The following is a 24,149-nucleotide window of genomic DNA, read 5'->3' on the forward strand; positions in this document are numbered from 1 at the left end:
CATCAGGACTAATCATTGTCCGGTCGACATGGAATGCTTAAAACATTTATAAGACTGCATGATTTTCCTTTCTACGAAACATGTCAATCCCTTCTTGATAGACTAATTATTTAAATCTATTAATATATATATATATATATATATATATATATATATATATATATATATATATATATATATATATACATTGTGCGTTCCGATCCACATATAATCTGTACACTATTTGCCTGGTAGCCCGGTCGAGTTTAATAAACTAAATAATTGTTGATACTTTTTTTAAACAATTATGTAAAGCTTGTTTTTTAGGTTGAATCGTAAAATGCATCATTTTTGGGTAAAGTTTTTTAACAAATCGTCCCCATAATACGACCAAATAAACTTCAAAAGTTGCACTTTGTAATGGCATTTGCAAAGCCATGTATAGGTAGATATAGTTATTTACAAACAAATCCGTTTTTGGTCAAACCGTTTTTGGTTCGAATCAAAAGACTTGCCCGTTTAAGCGATGAACCCGGTTTGATCATAATGTGATCAATTTTTCAACTTAAAAAATCTGCAAAAAATAGAAAAATTGGACAAAAACTCAATCAAAAACTTTACAAAAACTCAACAGGGCTGTCTGGATAAACTTATAATCTATGAAGAGAATATTCATTTGCGTAGTTCAGACACGCAAAACTGATATCATGTACGAAATTTTAAACAAAGCTTCCCCAAAATAGAACTAAATATTCTTGAAAAGTAGTAGTTCAACATGCCATTCCCTCGAAAAAATAAAGCAGAATTATATCTTCACAAAAAAACGTCATAAATTTACGTTTTTTTGCCCAAATTAACCTTAGCTCCCATTCATGAGCTATTGGCAAACCGAACACCAATGTCGAAGATTGCCATAAAAAACATTCGAAAATACATACCAAATGTTTCCAAATGACATTATGTGGCAAAGCCGTGCTGGCCAATGATAATAATAAACCCACGACCGTTCAAAGTCAGAACGACGTCTGTCGGGAAAGCTAGTAAATCATATTTTTCGGAAAACAGATGCACAAATTTCACCGATTGATTTCCTATTTTATTTTATTTAAAACACCTGAAAATTTTAACCTTCAATAATCAGCAAAGTTGCAGTGCTCATAGTGGCCTCCAACAATCGCTTCCCCTTCTTCTTAAAGTTAACATGTTAGACAGTTTCTACACACAGCCAAAATTTGGCGGCTAAAGTCAAAAAAAGAGAACTTCATTTTTCCAACATTTTGGAAAAAATAATGGCAGATGGAGACAAATTTACATCTACGGTACGGCCTACACTGGAGTGCAGCATTATGTGTCTCCCGATCAGCTTAAAGCATATTATATTTTTAAAAAAGCTGTTTGCAGGTGTGTTAAAGTTATTTCGCGATGATTCTGTAGTTTTTCTGAAGTTCTTCTTTTCAAGCGTCCCTACACACACCATTATTTTTTTTATATGGAGCTTTTGACTTTTGCCGACAATTTTGACTTTAGCCGCCAAATTTTGGCTGTGTGTAGAAACTGTCTTACATGGTAAATGTCATCAATGACATCCATGCCCTACACCTCATTAGAAGCATTTGTTGAACTAAACTTTTTGACCGCAACCGCTAGCCGCCAGGGATGATGATGGGGTTCGAATGATGAGGCATGGTCGAAGACACCTTCGGTGACTATAACGATGCAAGTGACCGAGCAAGCTGCAAGAGTTCAAAAGAACTGGTTACCAACGCCAATCGGTTTGCCAACATATGGTGACTAGTCTGTGGGTTCGTTTTGGCCACTTTACGTGCTGCTACATCTATTCACTTCATAGATGGTTCACATCAATATTCTCTTCATAGATGGATCAGATTTACAATGTTGCAGAGGAGTAGGCAGCAAAAAAGATATTTTAAGCATGATTCACCATGACACTTGCTGTCATTTAACTTCAATTTCTCCCAGGTAGTAAAACGCTAAAATGTTAAAACAGTAATGATGAGCTTATTATTTTAAACAATTCGAACACCGATGGTTGCTGCGTTCAAATGTGTTCGAAGGAAAACTTGGAACATAATGCGATGTGGCCTTTGTTCTCTGACTCCTCATCGAACTTGAGCATCACCAGCTCGTACGTAACAATCGTACCAGCCATCTATAAGAACCGAAACGTTGTCAAAGGGAGCGCTTGTTTGCTCGTACATTTCGCTAATTCTTACCGAGAACAACAGCTGGCGAGTGAGATAGAAGAACCCCATGCCCGATAGTGCCACCTGCTCGCTTTTCAGCTGGTTGGAGAATCGTTCCAACTCAACGCACCAGCCCACGTTCGGTATTTTAATTATTATATCCAACGGCTTTTTGGCACACTCGTGAATGTGAGCGGCCGATAGGAAGACCGTGACCGTGCGTGCTATCAGGAAGAGCAGCGAAAACCAGTAGTAGATGTCGTCCACCATGTTCGCCAGTTTTCTGTGGTAATGGGAAAGAGGAATGCCAAATGAATGTTCTCGAGCGTTACGGCTGGTCAACTAACTGGGAAACGTGAAGGATCTGCAGGCAGATGTAGTAAAGGTTGGTGGCGCATGAGATGAGCATCGTCCACGATATCACTCGGTCCACATCATCAAGAAGCTCGCACAAGGAGACGTAGTGCGTTCGGACGCGAATCCAAAAGTCCTCGCCGGGTATCAGCACACCATCTGATAGCATTTTCAGATAATTGTTGATCTGTTGGAACCGTGCCGCTAGCCCGACGCTGATCAGGATGATGAAGATGTCCTGATAGTTCCAGTAGATCGTTAACGCCGACGACACGTACTGTGTAGCCATGGGAGAGAATGTAAGGTCAACGGGAATGATGTCCTTTCAGGCTTGCGACACTCTACCGTTAGAAAGATCGCGCTTGCGGTATGGTAGGGAAAGTTGAGATACATATTAGAGAATCTTCGCACCGCGTAATGACGATAGTAGGACGTAACCGTCCAATTGCAGTGCTGTATCTCGAGATATTGATTGTGCACGGTACTGAAAATTGAAAGAACATGTTCCACTGCAGAGTAAGAGGAAGCATTGTTGAGATAAAAACCAGAAACGACTCAGATAACTGGATGAACTTACCAACAGCTAGGGAGAGCAGGGTGAATGAAATCACACGAAGCCTCTTCCTGAGACTCCAGCCAACCATTTGAAACGGTGGACGATTAAAGGTAAGGTCCACCTCGGTCCACTTTAAGGCAATCGCACGCCATCCAGTGGCCAGATTCAGGAAAAGCACATTAATCAGGCAAGCATCGATGAAAAAAATAAGTCCGCTAACGTTCTTCGCGTTCACACCAATTGTTGCCAGCCGTTGGTACTCGAAGTATGCTTGCATCAGAGCGGTCAACACCACGGTTAGGTTGAGAATGACGCGCGCCGAGAACCACTTGAGACGCAGATGCTGTGGATCCCTGCTCATGATACCGTAGATGGGAAAAATCCCGAATATCTGGCCAAGCATCACAACTAGAAATAGGATGAAAAAGAGGGAAGCACGTAAGTTGATTTCCTCAAACCATGGACAAGGCAAACGCTCAATCACAGGGTCGTATGCCACACAGAAAGGTATCGCTGGCATCCTCGTCCTTGATAGCCGTAAGCTTCTGGTGCACTTTCTGCACGACGATGGTTTTCCACGCTTTCAACGCCATTCTTGGGCGCACACACGTTTTGCCTTCAACAATCGTCCGCGGAATGTTATCGTCACCGATGCGTGTCGAAGAACGAGGAGCCAATGTGTCTATGGAGGAGCGTGTCCTGATACATTTAGCACCGTAGTCCCTAATCGGGTCATTGCAATCACACTGAGCTGAATAATTCAATCATGAATGTGTTTACTTCGACACGCTGTCGCGGGTAGCTGGATTTCAGTTCCCAGTTCAGTACCCCTTGCAAACAGCAGCAACTGTAGTAGCTACAGCAGCAGCAGCGGTCAGAAGTCCCAGTAAACCACCATTCCCTATCGATATCTTAGCATGATTTAAAAGTAAATTTATCAAGCATGAATGAATCATTCTCGTTATCGAGACGCTAATGTAAGTATCTGTCAGCTTAATGTCTTCTGTGTGAATATCTCACAAAAGGTTCTTTATTTTACTTTAACTCTCTATGCATAACCAGCACAAATTAGTCGGCTGTCGACATAAGTACTGCTGATGCAAGTATGATCATGCTAAATGTCCATCTAGAAACTATGGGAACTCGTCGCTTACAGAATTTTGTCCATAATTGCCAAAACTACATGACAATCTAGCAGACGAAGAGGAATCAAAATTTGGCTGGCAAAGAGCTATCATATGAGACTCACATAGCGAATCAACGAAGAAATTAAATTGAATTCCAATGATTCCATTCGCAACTTTTTCCTCGGAATGTATGCTTCTCGCTTATGAAATATGATTGTAATTAGACAATTTTACAGTAGCTTGAGTAACATTCTTCCACAGTGTTTCGACTTTGGCCATGCTTACTCAGCATCGCATATGTTAGTAGACAGAAGTTTCAGAAGGACTAGGGGCGGGCAGCCTTCAACCCTTAGCAGGATAATCAATCAGTCTCAGCAACTATCCAACCTCAGCCGACAGCATGAGTAGCGACATAAATGCTCATGTTTCAAATGGTGTCTCGTGGGACACATTATTCCTTCGTGTGCCTTCACGTGCGGATTAGTCTGCTGTGGATGAGTGGATGAGTTGTTTTCCTTCACCAAGCTGATTTCCTCCTCCCCTTCTTCTCCTCAGGAGTTGTGCTCATCGAAGACGCATCCGAACACTTGACGTTCCCGGCAAGAGTCGAGCCGTCCGCTGTACATCATTGACTTGGCTAGTGACATTTGGCTTAAAAGTGATTCGCAAGCCAAGATGTCAATAGTAATCCTTAAAGCGGATGTGCATCTTTGGTATCTTTGAAACGGAAATAAATTCAGAATTGTTTTATGATACACATTGGTTCTCATATTTACAATTAAATGATGTGCATCCTTGAATAAAACAATTTTTAATCTAACCCAACCCCAAGGCACCAAACGTTGACCATCGGTTTAGGATTCAATCGGAGCTCCACAAAAGCTTCGTGTGTTAGATTCATTCGTTTCGTGTGACGCTCGGCTCGGCTGAATCACACGTGGGTATTTGAGTGACTGACGAACGCGTGCGTACGATTCACGTGCTAAAAGCTCTCAAAGCTTCACAGCATCCATCGAGACAACCAACCCTACTCCCACTTCTCGCATTCCACCGGTAGCGCCTTCGCGCATCTGCCGACACCCCACCTTCAGCGCTGTCACCGCTGCAATGTTAACATCTTCCATGCGCCCCTCCTCTGGCTGGCGACAGGCCACCAATGGAAGTATTTAAGCTATGTCCGCACGTTGGCGCAGGCTTAGTCGGCACAAACCAAGCTGATCGTGCGGATCACACGAAACGTTACGATCACAACGACATAAAAGGGACTATGTGCATGTGCGTGAGTGTGTGAATGGAAAGGACTCCAGTGCAGGACTCTTCTCCCAGGACGATTTACGAGTGATACTCAGTGAAGTGGCTTAACAGCGTGAATAGTGAATACTAGCACGAGAATTGGAACCCTGGAACCATAAGCAGTAGTTCCCTAAATAGTGATTTGGGAATTTTTCAAACAGAAGGTAAGCACTTTGCTGGACGAAATGAATCCTTTTTAATGCCAACACGTCGTGGATGATTAGAACCACTCGTAGTTAAATGATTTAGCTGATATATACGGTTTCTAATATACTTTTGTGCTACATCTGCTGTTATCAGCGAATTCCATAAAGCGCGTGTACCTTAGATAGATCAGCAATCATTTGCCAACACAATTTCTACAGTTCCGGGGTTAAAAGATCCATTTCCTCAATCTGTTGTACATCCGAAAATTTAGTGGCGCAGCGAACCAATAGAATCGGAAACAGGAAACCACCCGCTTTGCAAATGCGATTCCCTGTAATTCGTCAAAGTGGCTCGAGTTTGAGGAAATTTCTTCACTACATTAAGCTTTAACCTATGCCTAGCGAGTGTTCGTTTTTGCCAAACAAGCACAATCGAGAACACATAACGCAGAAGTAGAAGACCAAATGCCTGCGACAAAATGCGTGTTTCCCGAGGAATATTCTTAAAAATCCTACGAATCACTTGTCTGCCGGGGAGCGTTTTATTTTGTCTCTCCTCTGCAGGAGTGCTGCTCAGAATTTCCAAGTACGGACTGAACGGCAAAGAAACCAGTGCAACATTTTTGAAAACAACTTGACTATTATGTTAACAGCCAACCATCTGTGAAGATGCTTTAATCTATTCATTGCTATGGTTCGTTGGGTCTGTATATCAAACGTTTATTGCGATGCTTCCTTCGAACTAGACATCCTTTAAAGAACCAGACAGAACCAAGTTCAGAAGCTCAAGGACATGAAACTTACAGTTCCGTGGCCCATCAGTAAGTTCAGAGGCTCATTTGTGCATTGCACCGAACGAGGTCAACGAAGGAATGCTATAAGGATACTTTGATTTGGTTGGCCCCCGGGAGAGTGTGCGGAAACAGTGGGAATAGGTCATTTAGATGACACCAAGGTAGAGTGTCCCCGAGAGTCCGCCGGTCGTCTCTATGACTGTCGTGATCAACATCACGTACCGGGCACCGGTACGTATGTCCTGCGGCTACCAGACACTTTGCCACGGTCGTATAGAGTACGGCCATCGATGCTCATTGGTTTGGAAGAATCTAGGATGACAGCATCAGCGAAAAGTTTGTCTTTTGCCCCCAAAATGAGTCGATCTGCATCTCACTCACGTCTTACGATGGGTTGTACCGTAATTTAATGAACCAACCAGCAGCACCAGCAGCGAAGTCCCTGGTCTGTCAACCTAGTATTCAATCATTATGATTAGGATGATTAGGATGTTCTTTATTTGCCCAACAGGCACACATATCCCAACTGATTATCGGGATCAGTGATTAGGAACTTCGACGCTCTGTAGCATCTTTCCTAATGAATGTCTTGGCATGGGAACTGATGATCAAATTATAGCCAAACCACTTCCAGTGGACTTTGAATAATATGTAAATGTGATGTACTCCTCACTCTGCGCACGTGTCATCGCTGAACGGACAGAAACAATGCAGTGTGGACGGACGGAATGTTTAAGTGGGATAACGTCCCTTCTGGCGATGGTGGCCCATCCAATCAACAGTTTGTGGCCCCATCATGTCATCAACATAAGAACCATTTGGGCATTAAATTGCAAAAAAACGTTTCTTCCCGTTTTATGCAATCTAGCCACCGAAACGCCATCATCAACACTATCGATGGCCGACAGTGCAATCACTATTGCGCCATAGCCGCCACACAGCGCTTAACACTGTTGCTCGGTACCATCATCTCTCCCTTTACCGGCCACGGAAGAAGACGACGCGAGACACTATCAACAAACACACACAGCGTGGAACGCGAGGTAATTGTGAAGGCATCGTGACGGAGAGGCGCGGACCGATCCAAGCGAACCAACTATTAACTAAATGCGATCCGACGGCCAGACGACGGTCGTCTAGCGCATTGGTAAACGGACGACGGCATCGTCCCTCACTCATGCAAACCAGCGAACTGGCCAAGCGCCATCAGTTCGGAAGGGTTCATGATCTGCTGGCAGCACCCGTCTGCCGAATCGGTCAAACGTCAATCACTCTCTGTTCGCGGGCTGATATCAAGTGAATTGCCTCGTTACGTCGCCGTCGTCGTCGTTTGGCTTAGATATTGGCATCACATGCACTCCTGCACGCGTGTCATAATTCACACTCATAATCAATCATCATCACACGTATCAATCGATAAAAAAGGGTCTTCCTTAAAAGCCTGCAGACCAGGAAATCCGTTTTCCCCGAATCAATTGAGGAAATGTTTGGTCTGCGTCTAGCGTCGTATCGTACGTCAAGGAAAGTCAACAAAAACGTATCCTAACTGGCCGGTACTCCAGTGATACTTCCTCATATTCGCCTCCCAGGGGATGTCGTGAACTTACAGCGACGCCCTTAGGCTGCCCCTTACCGCTATTTGATCAACCAGGCTGGACTTGAAATCCATCTTGGCTGAGTCGTGATCTACCACTCCACGCATACCACGAAGATTATTTGCTCAAATCATAAATTTGCTCCACTATTGCTATTAGGGAACTGCATCTCACACCAGCTGCTGACGAAGGTGGGACAACCCGCTGAAAATGGGGTCAATAGTAGCCGGAGACCTTCCGCTCGAACTGACAGCTCGGTTCGGTGGTGCTGCGATCGACGAATGAAACCAAACATTACGACATATTATCTAATCCACCACCGGACGCGACGGGCGTGTCCCATCCCAAAGTTTCCCCCCGGGACGGGACGATACGCGAGCATCATTAGCGGAGACGGAGACGAATACTATTTCGAGACCCGACACGCAAGACGAACAACCACGACAACCGACAACGACGAGCCTCTTCCGTAAGCCAATAAATCCACTCGTAGCTCCCGCGGGGGTCACGCTGCTCGCAGGGAGTTACCTGAACCCGCACACGCGGTCTCTGGTACGTGCCTGAAGGAGAGTATAGCTAGACGGTCCGCATTCTCTTCCCGGACCACCACGCCATTCATACGAAGAAAGTTGCGAAAAGATTTTTTTTTGTACTCGTCGGAAAGTTATGTGCTGGAGGATTAGGATTTTTTGCTTTACTTTCTGTTAGTTAAATCTACTGTAAGCTCGCCGTAACTAGCTTCATTCGGGGAGTGTGTTTGCTGTTGGAGTTAGCTCGTGTGTTAGATAAAAGAGCAATAAAGCTGCCACAGCCAACATCCCGAACCAATCTCGAGAAGATCAACTGTTTACTTTCGGTTTTCGAAGCATAAGCATCGGTTTTTTTAGACGAGTTGTGACTTGTGGAGCATAGCAAAAGAAGAAGCACGGTACACACAGCTATACGCGGACGGCTATCGCCGTCTAGGGAAATCTTGCCGGGAGCAAACAAGCACTTTCGTTCATACTTTACGCTCCAGTTTCATTTACACCGTGATATTAAGTGGAGGAAGCTGCGTATCAGACCCTCCGATGGCAGAGATTACACCCAAATCGACCACGAATCGATTGCCTTACCAGATGATGTAATGTTCAGTAAATAATGAAAGCGTGTCTGCATGACCTACATAAGTTGTTGCATCCATTCCAAATGTGCCACTAAGCACCATCCAATGCTAATCGCATTTCCTTTGACTAATTTAACTCCTTATCAATATTCTTTAACATACTATTTGCTTTTGTATCGCTTTCCATCAGTGCGGCAAAGACGGAGAGTCAACATACCAGGGCTAATACAATTCTTCAAGTGTATATTAATTATGTTGCAAGGTGATTAACTATTCAACCATTTCAACCATGTACGAACAAAAGCACACACCACAACTGTGCGTGTTTGTCTGTAAACAATCTAAAGGTTAATGATAGCTAAGAAGATTAAATTCACACCTCCTGGTCCTGGTCCTGGTTCCTCGCGTTTTGCTTGCGCTCGGAGGACAAATTCTCTTTTCATCAGCGTGCCACACACACCTTCCTCGTGCAGGTTTGAGTTGAGTAGAAAACGATTACATACGCGACAATAAATTGCCGAGCTTCCTTCTGGCGCCTTGAGAATCGTGTCTGGTGGCGGCGGTTGCTGCAGCTCATTTCATGAGCCCAAAATGTCCCCGAGGCACACGGCTAGCTAATAATAAACCACCCGTCGTCGGCCTCGCACGCGCGTCTCGGGCCCCAAAAAAGGCCGCCCCAGGCCGTCCATGAAGCACGCACATCACTGACGAGTACCTGGTTTGAAGGAGTGAGGATCCACTTAAATAAGCAAAGGAACTCCTACACCTTCGAGCATCGGTGGTGAGAAGAAACATAATTAATTGAACGTCTTTCGCACGATCGGGCTGCTCGGGTGGGAAATTTAGGGTAAGGATGTGAATGCTTTCTTCCTCTGTAATGCTTTCTCATCTTTTTCAACCCAACGCCGTAGAGCGACGGGATTCTTGCTGACAGTTTTCCGCTCGCTTTAATGTGCAAGCACCATAAATTCACTCATTCTCGTACCGCGCTCGATGAAAATGGTAATTTCCTGGCCCATCATGACAGCAACCCACATCTTCCCACATCACTGCGACGCATTCACTCAGCCGTGCAGGTGAAATGGGTTTTGCTTTCGCAAATCGCAGCCAACATCAACTCCAGAGCCGCTGGAAGCCATCGACCGTCGGAACATTCCAGCACGCCTAGAACATGATTACTTTGACTAAAGCATCGAGTGCACAGTCTGTTCTTAAATTTAACGGTACTAAAAATGCGCAAATGCGGTCTCGTTCATAACAAAGGGTTGGCACATGAAATGGCCTACTTTAATCTGCTCATTTTGGAAATGTCTGGCGCGAAAATCATTCTGCTCCCGGACATTTGCTCGATTTGCTTTTTGGCGTGCACACGCGCCAGATATTGATATTTTGATTAATGCCTTCATTTTTACTCACCATGCTACCGGTCGCTTTGATCGATGCCTACGTTTTAACTTTCCACATTAACAGTCCGCACGTTCTTTAACCGCAAACCACCAAATGAGCTGGCTATGAGTGGGTGTGTGTGGTGGTTTCACCTTTCACGAAGTCAGTACACGCAATAACCGCGGATACGAGACACAAAACTTTCCTGCGGATCTCTGCCCTAGCAAACGGCCATATCCTCTTGTCCTCATGTCAACACACACGTTCCCTCTCGCACTTTAGGAAGCCCACGGCTTACTGCCTTCTGACTCCAGTCTACTACTGTAGATTGTACTTATTTTTGGGATTTTTTGCACAAACTTCCACCACCGCCACACATATGCGTGGTGTTGTGCAATCGCGCATGTGGTTCGTGTTCATGTTTTGCCTCGGGGTAGGCCTACACGACCTTAAGGAAATTCCATCCACTTGGATATGCACAACTTTTATCAAAGCCTCATCACGCCTTTTGGGACCGCCACACTTCCTGTGTCCCGCGTATTTGGGTCATTTTTTCGCGTTTTTAAATTCCTTGTTTTGAACCATTTTTTATCTGATTTTTAAGATGAGCAAACATGGACGATATTACATTATGCATTAATTCCCTTTTTCCCAGCGTTTCTATTGGTTCGGAAATGGAAGGAAAGCTGATAAACTTTTTGCAGCAAGTTGCGGCCTGTATCGGCAAAATAAGTCCCTTTTGATGTTGATTTTTTGAGAATCGCAAGCTCTTTAACATCGACATGGCTGCTTTAACGAACAAACAAGTTGTTTTCCTAACGCAAACTCACAAAAATCATCAGCCAAAAACCATACAAACGATTTCAACAGCTGTTGTATCGTTGCCCTATCGTTCGAAAAACGGGCAAACCTTCTCGTTCGGCAGCCCAAAAATGCAAAATTTCCCCTTCCGCAGAAATGGTCGCGGTCGCTGGAGACGGAAAAATAAGCATAAATAATGCACATTCATAAACTGCTCGCCAAAGTGTGGAAACGCTGATCCCCCTTACATGCGTGCGAGATTCTTTCCTCTACGGTCCGTGTTGAAGCTTCTGTTACTGGCCAGCTTTCGTAAAGATCCGAGTTAAAAGCTTGGTGTAATGTGGCAAAAGGCGTCAAAAAGGAATTCACTTTAAAGCAGGAAGCATTTCATCACTTCCTGCTGCTTGGGAATAGTTTAGATAACATTTATCCTGGTGATTCCTTCACACAACATTGCTTGCGTGTAGCAGGAAAATCCATTCTAATCCGTAGAGCTATAACCCATGCTATCCACATTCACTTAATCGGAAATGGCACAGGCATGGGCGTTCGAAAATATAAGGAAGGGAAGCAAACAGCCTAAGGCCTGAAACAGGACAAAGAGAATTATTTCTGTTTGTAAGTCAATCATTGAAGAACACGAAATCAGCCAGGGGTAACATCAAACCCCGTTGTATCTTCGCAAAAGAACGAATAATCGATATCGTAGAGAGGCCGACCAGTCGCGGCAGCATCATCAGTATCCCTTAGCCTGTAACAGTTGTAACTATCTCCTTGACATCAAGCGCCCATAAACAGTGGCCCAATGCGCCGTAAATCTCCATTGTACTAAATTTACTCTCTCAAAAGTTATGGCTCTATCAGTTTGTTTTCTAGCACCTGGCGAGTCGGGCAATTAGAGTGGTTGGGAGAGCAGTTTAACAACGAGGCCATTGAAATACGCAAGGGGCGCAGGCTGGCGTTAGTGTTCCTGAGTTATTGTCGATTTGAAGCTCTTAGGGAGCACGGAATTGCCAGAGGCCGGTCGACTTCCAGTTCCTTAGCTAAGCCAAAAAAGGTCATCACCACCGGGTGTCAAGATGAACCGCTTGGCTCTTGTCTTTGTGCCGCTGCCACATCGGTAAAAAGCGATGAGTCGATGCTGATGGGGTGATGAAGAAGCGAATACGCGTTCGATCGTACTAGTAACGCGGTAGGCTCGCCGCCGTTCACGTGACGCACCCAATGGCAGGTCAGATTGCGTAGCCTGGGTGGAGGCACCCTTAGGTCTTCTTCTGTCTGGAGGACCCTAGCAGCGCTGTTGGCGAGTGTCTCTTCGCTCAAGTGGCCATAAAGTAAACATGTTGTGTTGCCGGTTCAGCGCGCGCACAGATTCACTTAGTAGACCAAGGAACAGGTTCGGGTTCCTCCTCGGCCGCGGGAGCAAAAAAGCCAAAGTTCAACGCAATTAAAAGATGCGTTACGAACGCTAGCTACACCTGATGCTTCTGGCGCTTTTGCTGCTGCTGCTACTGCTACTGCCTACCAGATGAGGATGGGGTCGTTCCGACTCGTTTGATTAGTCGCCTGCTTGCAACAGCGGTAAATGCGGTTCGAGTGTTCAAGGACGCGACGCTACAATGTAGAGTCCCATCTTTCTAATTCATGTCTCCACTCAGTGCTCTCTGAGGCTCTGGCAGGTATGTTAAGATTGTCGAGATACATTCACTTCACTGTTACGTGTAAAGTTGTTCCGTTGAAAGGAAACCTAATCTGTAATTGGAGCCATTGCTATTAAACCACTGAGTGGCTACACACTCTCCCCATGAAAACAACAGCATATAATACTCATCGTCACGTAAATGTTACTGTTTTTCATATGAGATGTCTTTACGACCGAACAGTAACACTCCGAAATCAACGATACTCGCTACTTCCACTGATGGTGATGTGTATTGCATCCGGACACGGTTTATGGCGAGCATCGCTGTCCAAAATGATAAAAATGTCCCGCCGAAGCATCATCAGCAACAGCAGAAGTACACAGTTATAATCCAACCATCGTGCTGCAATCGATGAACTTTTCCATAAACCATTCAACTTTTTGCAACGTATGATGTGGTCCAATGATGGTTGGCGTACCAGTTGGTCGATAACAGAGTGTGCGTGCAATGCTGATTAGTTGATCAACTGGTACCAGCGTGGCCGTGGGCCCACGATCATAAAACAGCATAAACATAAAATAAAATCATCATTCGGCATTATTTGGATTGTTGGGTCCGAATCGTTCCCCCGCCATCGTTTGTGAGGCTGTCTGTTGCACACTCTGTTTGATTCTTCTTTTAATATCCCCCCCCCCCCCACGCAAAATCCGTGATTGGCAGAGTGCTACGATTATTAAAGGTATGAAAGAGGATTTAAAAGTGTCGAGGGTTATGATAAGCCGCAACGCTCCGAAGCAGGCCTTGCGAATGCTTCTTCTAAATATGGCATTCAAATTGACCGTCTCCCCATGCCGTAAGAAAACCGGTTATTCATTTTTTTTATTTTCCAAAATGCTAAATTTAGTTTCCACGACTATTTTTTTTCTTCATTCGTTCCGGGGGGAGGGGGGGGGGTGGTGGGGAATAGTTTGTCATAAACATTTTCTGCATATTTGCTGAAGATCTTGTATTTTTATTGGCTAAAGCACAAGCAAAAGGCATAAGATACAGAATACGTTGCTCGGTGATCGTTTACTTACGATTAGCTTGCAGATGGAAAATCAATTTGCAATGTACCGGCTGTCAAGTGGACTAAACGCTTGACCACAGATCATAAAAGTCAAACTCTTGCAGGCTCTTGAAGCGCACAAGATGAATCTCGGATCACCAAGCCACATCGGCCGCAGTAGACCGTGAGGTGCGATTTCAAGTGGCCCGATCTAACACCGATCAAAATGCATCACTCACGACTCACACTCCTGGGCAAACCTTTGGATCATGCTTAGAAAGAGCAAAGGTTGGTCATCGCATGGTTAATGTGAAGATAAGTCCATCGTTTGCGGTTGGACAGCTCGTGGTGATCTGATAGATGTACGGTAGAGGGGAGAGGTAATCACATCTCATCTTCGTGGAGCTCTAACCTAAATGCCAAGCAAATAACGGCTTCAATTAATAAGCAAAGAGGTAATGGTGAATCCTCGCCTGCGGTGCGTCACGGTTGGCTGGCTCAGCTGATCGGTCTCATGCCGCTCGTCAAGATATCGGCGGTAGAAGACGTTAATGAAAATTAGCTTGCCACGCTGTTGGGTACGATGGACCGGTTTCCCTTTCGCATCCTACCTAGATCTTCGTCAAACCCGTTGTGTGATCGTTGAAGTGGAGTTAGCATAAGAATAATTTAATTATCCTCCATTCGATGTACACTTTACACCCCGCCGACACCCGGATTTGACCTTTCGATGTGTATTCTAGCGATGAACTTCGATTAGCTTTGAAGCACCTTGTCCTCTGTCCAGTTTAACAGATTGGCCATTCGTAGTAACAGCCTCGATATGTCTCGTTCTATCTGTCAGCTGTTTCATTGTGTGTACCTTTATCTTCAATTCCAGATTCCCTGCTACATGACTCACGAAAAAGCCGAACAAAACGACTTCTAAGCCGGGTATCATCAGCACCTTCTCGGAATACGAAGCGCATCAAAATGTTGGGCTTCCGAGCGATCGGATTCCTTTTCCTCGTCCAGGTGAGTTCGGCCGGAAAAAAGCTAAAAGGGATGTTTTCCATCAACAATTCATCTCATTTCGCTAGCCAACAATGGCGACCATTTTTTAATAATGGAACAAACATCCCTAAAGGACGGTTTGGGACATCATTTGCATATCGTACCGGGTGTGAAAGGCTGGCAGCCTGACTAACGCAAATCGATCGCAACCCGCAACCACCCAATGCAGCACGCACTTTTGGGACCGATAAAAACTTAGTAGTCCCGAAGACGCAAGCAATTGGCAAGCAGCAGGCCCCGTGCCTATCGCTCAGTATCCTTCACTTTATGCTAATCTATTCTGGTATGCAAATTTTTCCGAAATCATCCACTGGCCAGCATAGCGATGATTTTGATTAAAAGAAATCGAAATCCAGGTGTGGTCGGTCTAGGTTGATAATTTGCTTCAGTGACCGCTTGGAACGAAGCACGGTATATGGGCGGAGGGGAGAATTTCGGAAGGCTGTCAGGATCGAAGCAAATTTGGGGCTCATGGGGAGGGGTACTAATTCGATTTCTGATTCTCGGAAACCAGATCATATTCCACGCCTGATCTGTGCTGTTACCATTTGCCGCTCTAGAATGGTGTCACTAGGCAGGCAGAGTGTGAAACAGATAAATTTGAATAATTCAATTGTATCTTAAATTTGCTTTCTGTCTTCGTAAAAAATAATCGATTTTTTGCGATTGGTTTCAATTAGAAACAAAGAAGGAATGTTGTAAAAAGCGAAAGTACCCAACTCAGACGACCATAGCGTACGCCTTATCAACCAAAGCAACAAAAAATATGTATAGAAGCTGAAGCTTTCAAGTATGTTTTACCATGAAACGAAACCCTACTACTAGCATCAGTGGAACGAATACATTTGAACCATTTATAGACGGCCCTAAACACGGAAAAAACCGGAATAAAACGCCCCACCTTTTCGGTGTTGGTTGTGTTCACACGATAGCTTAAATTGGATGGAATGTGGTGTTCACAATTGTACTATATGCGTGAGTTGTGGTTTTTGAATATTCAAATTTGTTTAAAAAATTCTCTTTGATATCGAATGAGCGAAGGACATTTCCTGACTGGAAACAGAAGAATGCCGCGAAAGATCACACGGAAGCCGAATGTTTTGAATTCAAACAGTGATTGGTAAATACTCTAACCATAATTGTTAGGTTTGAATGTGGAAGTGAGGTGCATATACTGAATGTCAATACGCTCTTAACAACGTCGCTTCGTATGCAATATCAATCATGTTCCGATTGTTATTATTATGTCGCCGGTTGTTCAACAGTAAAGCCAAAGCAAGAAGAAGAAGTCGAAGAGATGAGAAAGAGGTGGCCTCCATGGCACAACCTGTTTGTCACCTTCACCGTAATTGGAGAATTACCAAATCATCCACCCAGAGAGGTGTCCAGGACCGCGACCGCGGCGTGTTGTGGGAGCCTCTTGAACCGACCCGGCAGACGAGAGAAGAAAGCTCGGCTACATCTTCAGGCCACACCCCACGACACGTTCAATTGAAATTCAACTTCCAGTCCGAGACGCCAGACACCACAAACCACCCATTCGGGACTGATTGCATCATATGCGCGGTTTGCGCATCATCGCTCTCCTCTTTGCGTAGGGTGATGGCTGTTTTTTGCACCACGCGATCAATCACAGAGATCGGATCTTGGGTCAAAGAGGACTCCACGAGGGTGTCGTTGGCGTGAGCTTCATCACGAGCAGAGCATTTTTCCTCGATCTTCTTCACGATATGGAAGTTGATACGATTTCGGTAATCCGTTCTCTCGTTCCAATCGAAAGTGAAAGACGAAAGTGAAATGTAAATGGTAATAATGTCGTAGGTTGATCGCTGAGGACGCGCGTGTTGAGACATCAAACAGAAAAGTATTTATTACCCCCGCCGACGGCTGACCATCGGAGCATCTTCAAAAAACTAAAAATACCCCCCAAGGAAAGGCATAAAAGCCACCATACTCGGGGTTACATAAGAGCGCCACAGCATCGGGGTGTGCTTCGAGATAGCCCCCTGGGGCGAACGAGACTTTGCTCAGCATCGTGCAGCCCCTCATCATTGGGTCACCGGGCCATCGGACATTGGGGCTTTGGTCCATCATTTTTAGGCATTCGTGTTGAATCTTCGATCGTCTTTCTCCCCTTTTTTTCTCACATGGACCCCCTCAAGGCCAGTGTGACCCTTCGGTGCTGCTCGGATGACCTCCAGCCAAACCTAACGAGCGTAATTTTGGAGAGGCCGTAGGGAAGCTGTCCGGCCAGCGGCTTCAAGAAGCAGTCTGCTCCACTAATGGTTTGTTGATTACAGTTCGTCACTTATCCGCTTGTCCCTAGTAAATGCCTGATTAATCTGACTCTGCTACGAACTCACGAAAGGTGTGAGAACCGCTCGAGCTAATGTATTTGATGTTGGATTTAAAGATTGTGGGACCCTTGGTACCACCTAAATCAGTATTGGCGTACATCAACTGAATGAACCCGTCGTTTGTCAATCCCACCTAAGAGCAGGATTATTCACACGCTTACCGCTACCCTCTGCGCGTCTTTGCCTGTAGATGGCATTATTAAAGATACATTAATTTCGTCGCATTCGAATTGTCACACCATCAAATTCAGTTCCAAAACAAATAACCAAATGATCGCTGAGAGCTGAGCATGACAGAGACTTCTAAGCCTTTCCCCCTGCTGCCGTTTGATGAGATCGTTTCGTCTCATCCATAAGTGCCTGCTCGAGGACAGTGACATGAGCACGAGGCACGCAAAAAGCCATTTTGGCGGAAAAATGCTAATCGATTAGATTCTCTCGAGCAAAACGCACGATTATAATAGCAGCAGCCAAAGGTGTGACCTCACCCTAGCGAGTTCTAGGCGGATCTAGCGACACAATACGAATTGGTAAATATACGAAAACATGTGTCCTTTCCACGGCAGTTTCCGCTACACGCGATGGACCTAATGCTATACCTAAAATAGCTCTACAGCAGGCACAGTTTGTCATTTATCGTCATCATTAGCCTTGCTGGCTGCTGAAGAAGAAACCGTAGTCATAAACCGCGTGCCTCACATCGTTGAAGAGGACGGCGACGACGACGACGACGAAAATTATTTTTCAATCCACCAGTAAATGTCAACCGGATGGATGCTGAGCAAACAAATCCGTCCGATCGTCCGGTCGGACCTGTGCGTAGGACCTAACTCAAGCACGTTGCTCATCTATAGTAAAATTCGTGCTTCTAGGGTCCGGAGTTGGCGGACAGCAGTGAATAGAAGACAGAGTGGTTCGTCCAAAGCACCAGCGGATGATTTGCAGGCGCTCATCCTTTTAGACCTTGAAAAGTTTTAACGAATCGCACGATATGTTTTTATGCAAATTCTCACGCACAAGCCGAAGACTCCACCCAAACGACGCGGCGGCCGTTCAGAAGATGATGCGTGCTTCATGCTACGTCTTGTGATGATCTCGGAAACCCACGCACACGATCAACCAAATGGGAACGTTGACTCATGCGTGACAACGGAGCGGAGGATTATTTTTTTGCATATTTTAACATGTGACCGGTTTGGGAAAAAATAACTCCAACCATCCCTCGTTTGCCGGCATGAGTCAACGAATCGGTATACCTGTGGCTATGTCTAACCACTGAGGCTAGCGATTGGGTTGGATTGCGTGAACCACCACGTGCACGGGTGTTCGTCTGTGTCCTGTATCGGCTATACAATGTTATGGCTGGACCAGTCAAACCACTTGACCAGTAACCCATAGCGCCCTTGCTGCCCTTCGGACCAGTTTTTGGGGTAGTTTTATCTAACGTAGGAATGACACGAATTGGTAAATCGTGGATGCAACGTCAACGAGTTGATGCGACGATAGCCACGTATTATAAAATCCTGACTGACCCAGAATCCCTTTCAAGATGGTGAAATGGCCTAGCTTTACATTCAATATCGCTTATCTCATCGTTTTTGTTCCAGTGATTGGAACATCGTATCCAGCATTTCACACAACGGATGCACGGTCTACTTTTCTCGAACTGTCATTTGAATATTCAGATGCAGCGTTTGTCGTATATCGGCGTGACTTTACGGATTCATGTAACCCTAGTTACAGGAACTAAGCACGATGCAGCAATGATCTATAATCTGAATCAACTGCGGAAGATCCGACCGTTCAGGATGTCCTTCGCATTGCTCGCTTGTCGTCAGCGGAGCTTCCAACCGGTTGAATGAACAAAAGGAAAAAGCATTCCGCGTCATTTCGTTAATACTCTACCCATGTGCAACAGCAACGACGCACGGTGCTGACGCGTCATCAGGATTGCACAGCTCCACTATTTGGCTTTAAGCAACAGGTTGGCAAGGGTGCTGCCTATGACTATTGACTGTGGAGACTAAATATATAATGTAATACTTCGACCAAATCTTTTGGGCAAACGAGATACACCTCGATGGGTCATCAATCAATTTCTCGTCTTCTGTTTCTCCAATCGATTGCGGTGATCCTGCTGACGGCTGGCAAACCACCAGACGACTCGCATCTTTATTCTTAGAAAGGTCATAATGTTAGATAAGGCTGGGTTGCAACCGTATATCCTTCAGGCGATTACCGGCTCGATTGTAATTGGCCATGGCGATTTGATGAATGGTACTTTCCTTATGCTCCATCGATCATTTACTCTACCCAACAAATCGTTTGAAGCTGTCTTTTCAATCAGTTTCATTTTGCTATATATGATAAGCGACCTTCGTGGAATGGTTCCAACTGAGCACAGGATTTAATGGAGGAGTTAAGATGCGTGCAGCGTCGTACTAAACATTTCACCACATCGGGAAACATATATTTTGCATTTACTTTATTACACAAAAAGATGGCCTGTTAGCTTAACCTATATACGAGATTAATTTACATAATACCTACGTCGGTTGAGAGTGAGCAAACGTGGATAAGTGGACACTATTTTTTTTGCTTTTTTTGCGAAATATTAAAAATTCGCCCCAGTATGTCGCAGGCAGTTGTCGGTGGGCGAATCCATTAAAAAAAAATACTTCGAACCTCGTCATGTGCCGTATGTGCGCGGTCTCTTTTCATTGCATTTGTCTCGTCTTATTTTTTGTATACTTGTGCTTTTACTAAAATTTAACGCTCCTGCTGCTCAAATCAAATCATAGGTCATTGACCATCCCTGCAAACGATTACCTTACTTGCCTTGCCTTGGAACACGCATGACTCGTACGTTGCACAAGCAGTAACAACTGCTCTTGCTAACACCAAAACATTACCCCAAGACACTGCCATGCCCTTTCTCTTTCGCGTACCTAGATCGATGACACAATACGATGACGAAGGGCAATCGAAACAGCCTGATTCAAAACCATCGTACCGAACGCAATGTGACATTTGGCCTGCGCGCTGTGCAGCAAAAACGGCATTTGCTGGAGCATCAAACAAATCCAAACTCCATTAACCGGAGACAGTAATTATGATGCGTACTATTAACTCTGGACCCCTTCGCGTTGCTCTCCGCGTTACGCGATCTTCATTCTCCAACGACTGGTAACCTTTCGATTGGTCAAAGATGAGTTCGATTCGGTTTGCGCTTCTCAGCTCAATAAGTCAATCAGCAGGGCAACATAAACCAGTAATTTCTGACATTGTCAATCAACCATCTACACAATGAACGATAAATTTGCCGTCGATCCATGAGCGATATTCCAATGTAGAGCTGAAAGGGATATCTATTCGTTTAGGTTGGATTAGAATGCACCGTTCATGCACATCGATGCGTAGGGAAGGTCTAAAGGATGGGGGTAACCTACATGATCAACCCAGAAAGACTGCTCACATTTCAGCACTGAACTTCTGTTAGGCAGCTAGCTTTACACATCCTGCGATGCAGCCAGCTGCATCATGCTCATTTCACACTCAGTCAACCAAGTCAAAGCCTCACTAGCAAACGTCAAAAACATTGTTAATGATTAATCGACAAAAGGTCGAACCATTAATCCGCCTTAGGCGAGGCGCAGCCCGTTGGAACCGGTTAGCTTTCGGCTTTCGATAATGTTCGATCCTTGGTACCGTCTGCAAGGATGGGATGAAAAATTGAACATTAAAACAGCAGACGAGCTCCAACGAGGTGAGAAACCGCCGAGAGCGCAGTCAAGGTCGCCCAGCAATTGGATGGTTCATTCGATGTTATGTCACCCGGCAAGATGCTTGGCTAGTTTTAAGGCAATTTGCCGTTCGGCAAAGTATGTGCGATCGCTTCTGAACGCCAGTTTGTTTTACCGATTAATTTATGCAACGCAGATAGTCGTTTGGTTGAAGGAGATTTGAATTCTTAGGGGCGTGAGGCACAATTAACAGCTAAATTCATCCTCATTATCTCCATCAGACGCGAACGATTGCTATTTATTTAAATTACTATTTCTAATGAATCTCTACGAAGACGCACATTTATTACCCCAAGTCCTCACATAATAATGATTAATTTATTGATTCAAGCTCCAGATTTACCACACTATGAAAAGCAAACCGCCAAAAATAGTCATTATATCGATGTACTATACGAATTACGTTATTCATTGTGTTGTGGTACCCGAATACACAAAGCCAATTTACTGTGTTTCACATTCAACGTCCGTTCCTTTACTCTGTGTTGCGCTTTTCAAATGATAAAAATTAAATATAAAGTACGAATACACTAAAACACGAATACACTATAAAAACTGACAGAAAGCCAGAAAAACATTATAACAAAGCTGCAATAATGTGTCGATTAGATCCATAAAAGGAACAGATGAAACAACGAAATGCGTTTCGTAGCTATTGAAATTTTTTTTAACATATATAATGACGGACGAGCCGTATGTTTAGCTAGTGACAAATTATTAATTTCTTTCTATAGTGACCACTTATGTAAGTATATTTTCACGCTGCATTATCGATAGAGTTGGGATCAAGTTAGTGACATTTATTCGCGATGAGCTCCGTCAGTGCACTACGATGGCTCCATATTGTGCTTATGTGTGTAAACATAATAGGTCACAGCTAACGTGATCACTACTGATTGAGGGTCCAGATGATTTCATAGATTGAGTCACACGTCAGGATATCTCGAGAAGGACATGACCCTCAGATTGGTCGTGATTGTCGATCTCATGTCGCAACAGGTTTGCTTATTATTGAAACTCCAATTCACGGTTCCGGGACCTTGCCACTTTTGCAAACGTTTTGATGTAGTGCAACTCACTGGAATCGATTGCATGTAGCTCATCCATAATGGTCGAGAAAAAGCTTCAGTGTGTGCCAATCCGTCTGTTTAGCTCAACATGTCATTTGAAGTATTCATTCCAAATAACGTCTTCTATTATCATAAAAAGTACCACATAAGCCCGCAAGGTCAATATTATCGATTGCATATTAGGCGATAATTTGAGGCTTGAGATTGTCGCTGTGGACCTGCTGAGGTGTGACCTTTTCATGGTTGCACGGGGACTTCACCTTTTGCGATACCCATGTATGATGCCTCAGGTGCAGTAATATTACTTTTCTTCTCGCATGATTGCCCGTAGCTTGCGGTTAACAGATTGACACTTGACTTCTAGCTTCAAGCTATGAAGAAGACCCTTCCTGCGAGACACCTTGTAATGTTTTCCTGCATTTCAAGGTAGGCATCCAAGCAAGACTGACAAGATAGCAGAACGCATTACGTTATCTACTTATGTTGCTGCAAAGGCTAAGCTGGCGGGTCATTCATAAATTCAGTCGCGCATAACCCAGATCAGAGTTCACCAGGGACCGTTCACTTCACCTGGGCCACCTTTACACGCATTGGCAAGCGGGCTCTGAGATGAAAGGGAAGGCGAAAAGAAGTGATCACGTATAGTGTCCATCCACCGACGGTGACCCATTTTGGGGATGCCTTGATAATCGCCGATAATCCGCATTTACATCTTACAACCGCGATCGCTACCCAGGCCAACAACCCGGGGTTCCCACCGTGTAACATTGTTTAATGACGCAGAACGGGCGTGCGTCAGATACGCTCAATGTCGATGATGCGATGTCGGGTCAGGCGTAGGTATTCATCGTTCGGTGGCTGTTTTTGGGGAATGTTTTTTCCCATAATATTCACCACCATTTATAATAATGGATGGTACATCGACGAATGCCATCTACACCTCATGAAGAATTAATGGAATGGTTTGCACAAATATTGGGAAACGAATTTTCATACCTACTTTTATGAAAATCAATTTCCAATCAACTATTTCCATTAGAAATCTATTCATCGTTCGTTAGCATTAAGGGGGGACTTCGGTATTTTCGGGCCAAAAAAAGGCCCGTTTTTGACGATTTTTTGTGACGTAACCATTCTACTTTATTTTTGCAAGTAAATGGCATATTAAACAACAATTTTTGAAGAATATTTGGTATTGTTTTGAGCAACATTCATTGAGAAATTAATCCATGGCATCAAATTTAGGCAGTCGTGTCTTCGAAAAGATACTTTTTCTGGTGCCCATCGTAGCTGCGTGACGGGTCATCAGAAAATTACAAATCGATATTCGTCAGAAAAATTATAAGTTTATCTAGGTAGCCCAGGAGAGTTTTTGTTGATATTCCAATTTTTCGATTTTTGGCTGATTTTTGAAGATGAAAAAGTGATGCTTTTTGCGATTCTGCCATAAAAAACGAACTTTACAGATTTTTAAAAAAAAAAGTATAAACAATTTTAATGATATCTCGACGGGGCTACCTGGCAAAAAGTGTACAAATTATGTGTAAAAAATTTCAAAACGATTGGCCCAGTAGTTTTTACGGTACGATGGGCACCGACTTTGAAAACGTTGGTTTTGGGAAACGCTCTTCAAAGTAGCGGGCTGCATGGAGCCTTATATGAAACGCGGATTTTCAAAAAATTGTATCTTTGTCAGTTTTTCTTCAATTTATCCAAAACTTTTACACAATACTCTTTAAGCGAAACTAATAACATATAAATAGAATCCACAAACTACAATTTGGCAATGGCTATTTCCGCAATGTCAAACACGAAGACGTTGAAATATGTTGGCC

The 24,149-nt window shown here is 44.3% G+C and overlaps 2 protein-coding genes across 5 annotated transcripts in view; one reads left to right on the forward strand and one right to left on the reverse strand.

Moving 5' to 3' along the window:
• The window catches only part of LOC126571617 (uncharacterized), a 14,523-nt gene extending 10,862 nt beyond the window's left edge, over positions 1-3,661 (reverse strand). Inside the window, exons 1-6 of the mRNA XM_050230295.1 lie at positions 3,578-3,661; positions 3,115-3,501; positions 2,883-3,046; positions 2,531-2,814; positions 2,214-2,466; positions 2,068-2,149 (exon numbers count right to left, since the gene is read on the reverse strand). Of these exons, the coding sequence (XP_050086252.1) occupies positions 2,068-2,149; positions 2,214-2,466; positions 2,531-2,814; positions 2,883-3,046; positions 3,115-3,496 (1,165 nt within the window). The 5' untranslated portion in view covers positions 3,497-3,501; positions 3,578-3,661. The remainder of the gene's footprint in view (positions 1-2,067; positions 2,150-2,213; positions 2,467-2,530; positions 2,815-2,882; positions 3,047-3,114; positions 3,502-3,577) is intronic.
• A 1,767-nt stretch (positions 3,662-5,428) lies between these two features.
• Positions 5,429-24,149, forward strand: part of LOC126573342 (mucin-2) — a 28,271-nt gene continuing 9,550 nt past the window's right edge. For all 4 annotated transcript variants that reach the window (XM_050233370.1, XM_050233388.1, XM_050233397.1 and 1 more), the window contains exons 1-2: positions 5,429-5,677; positions 14,912-15,045. In XM_050233370.1, the coding sequence (XP_050089327.1) occupies positions 15,004-15,045 (42 nt within the window). In that variant the 5' untranslated portion in view covers positions 5,429-5,677; positions 14,912-15,003. The remainder of the gene's footprint in view (positions 5,678-14,911; positions 15,046-24,149) is intronic.

The sequence above is a fragment of the Anopheles aquasalis genome, chromosome 2 (genome assembly GCF_943734665.1).
Source record: "Anopheles aquasalis chromosome 2, idAnoAquaMG_Q_19, whole genome shotgun sequence".
NCBI classification, from domain to species: Eukaryota; Metazoa; Arthropoda; class Insecta; order Diptera; family Culicidae; genus Anopheles; species Anopheles aquasalis.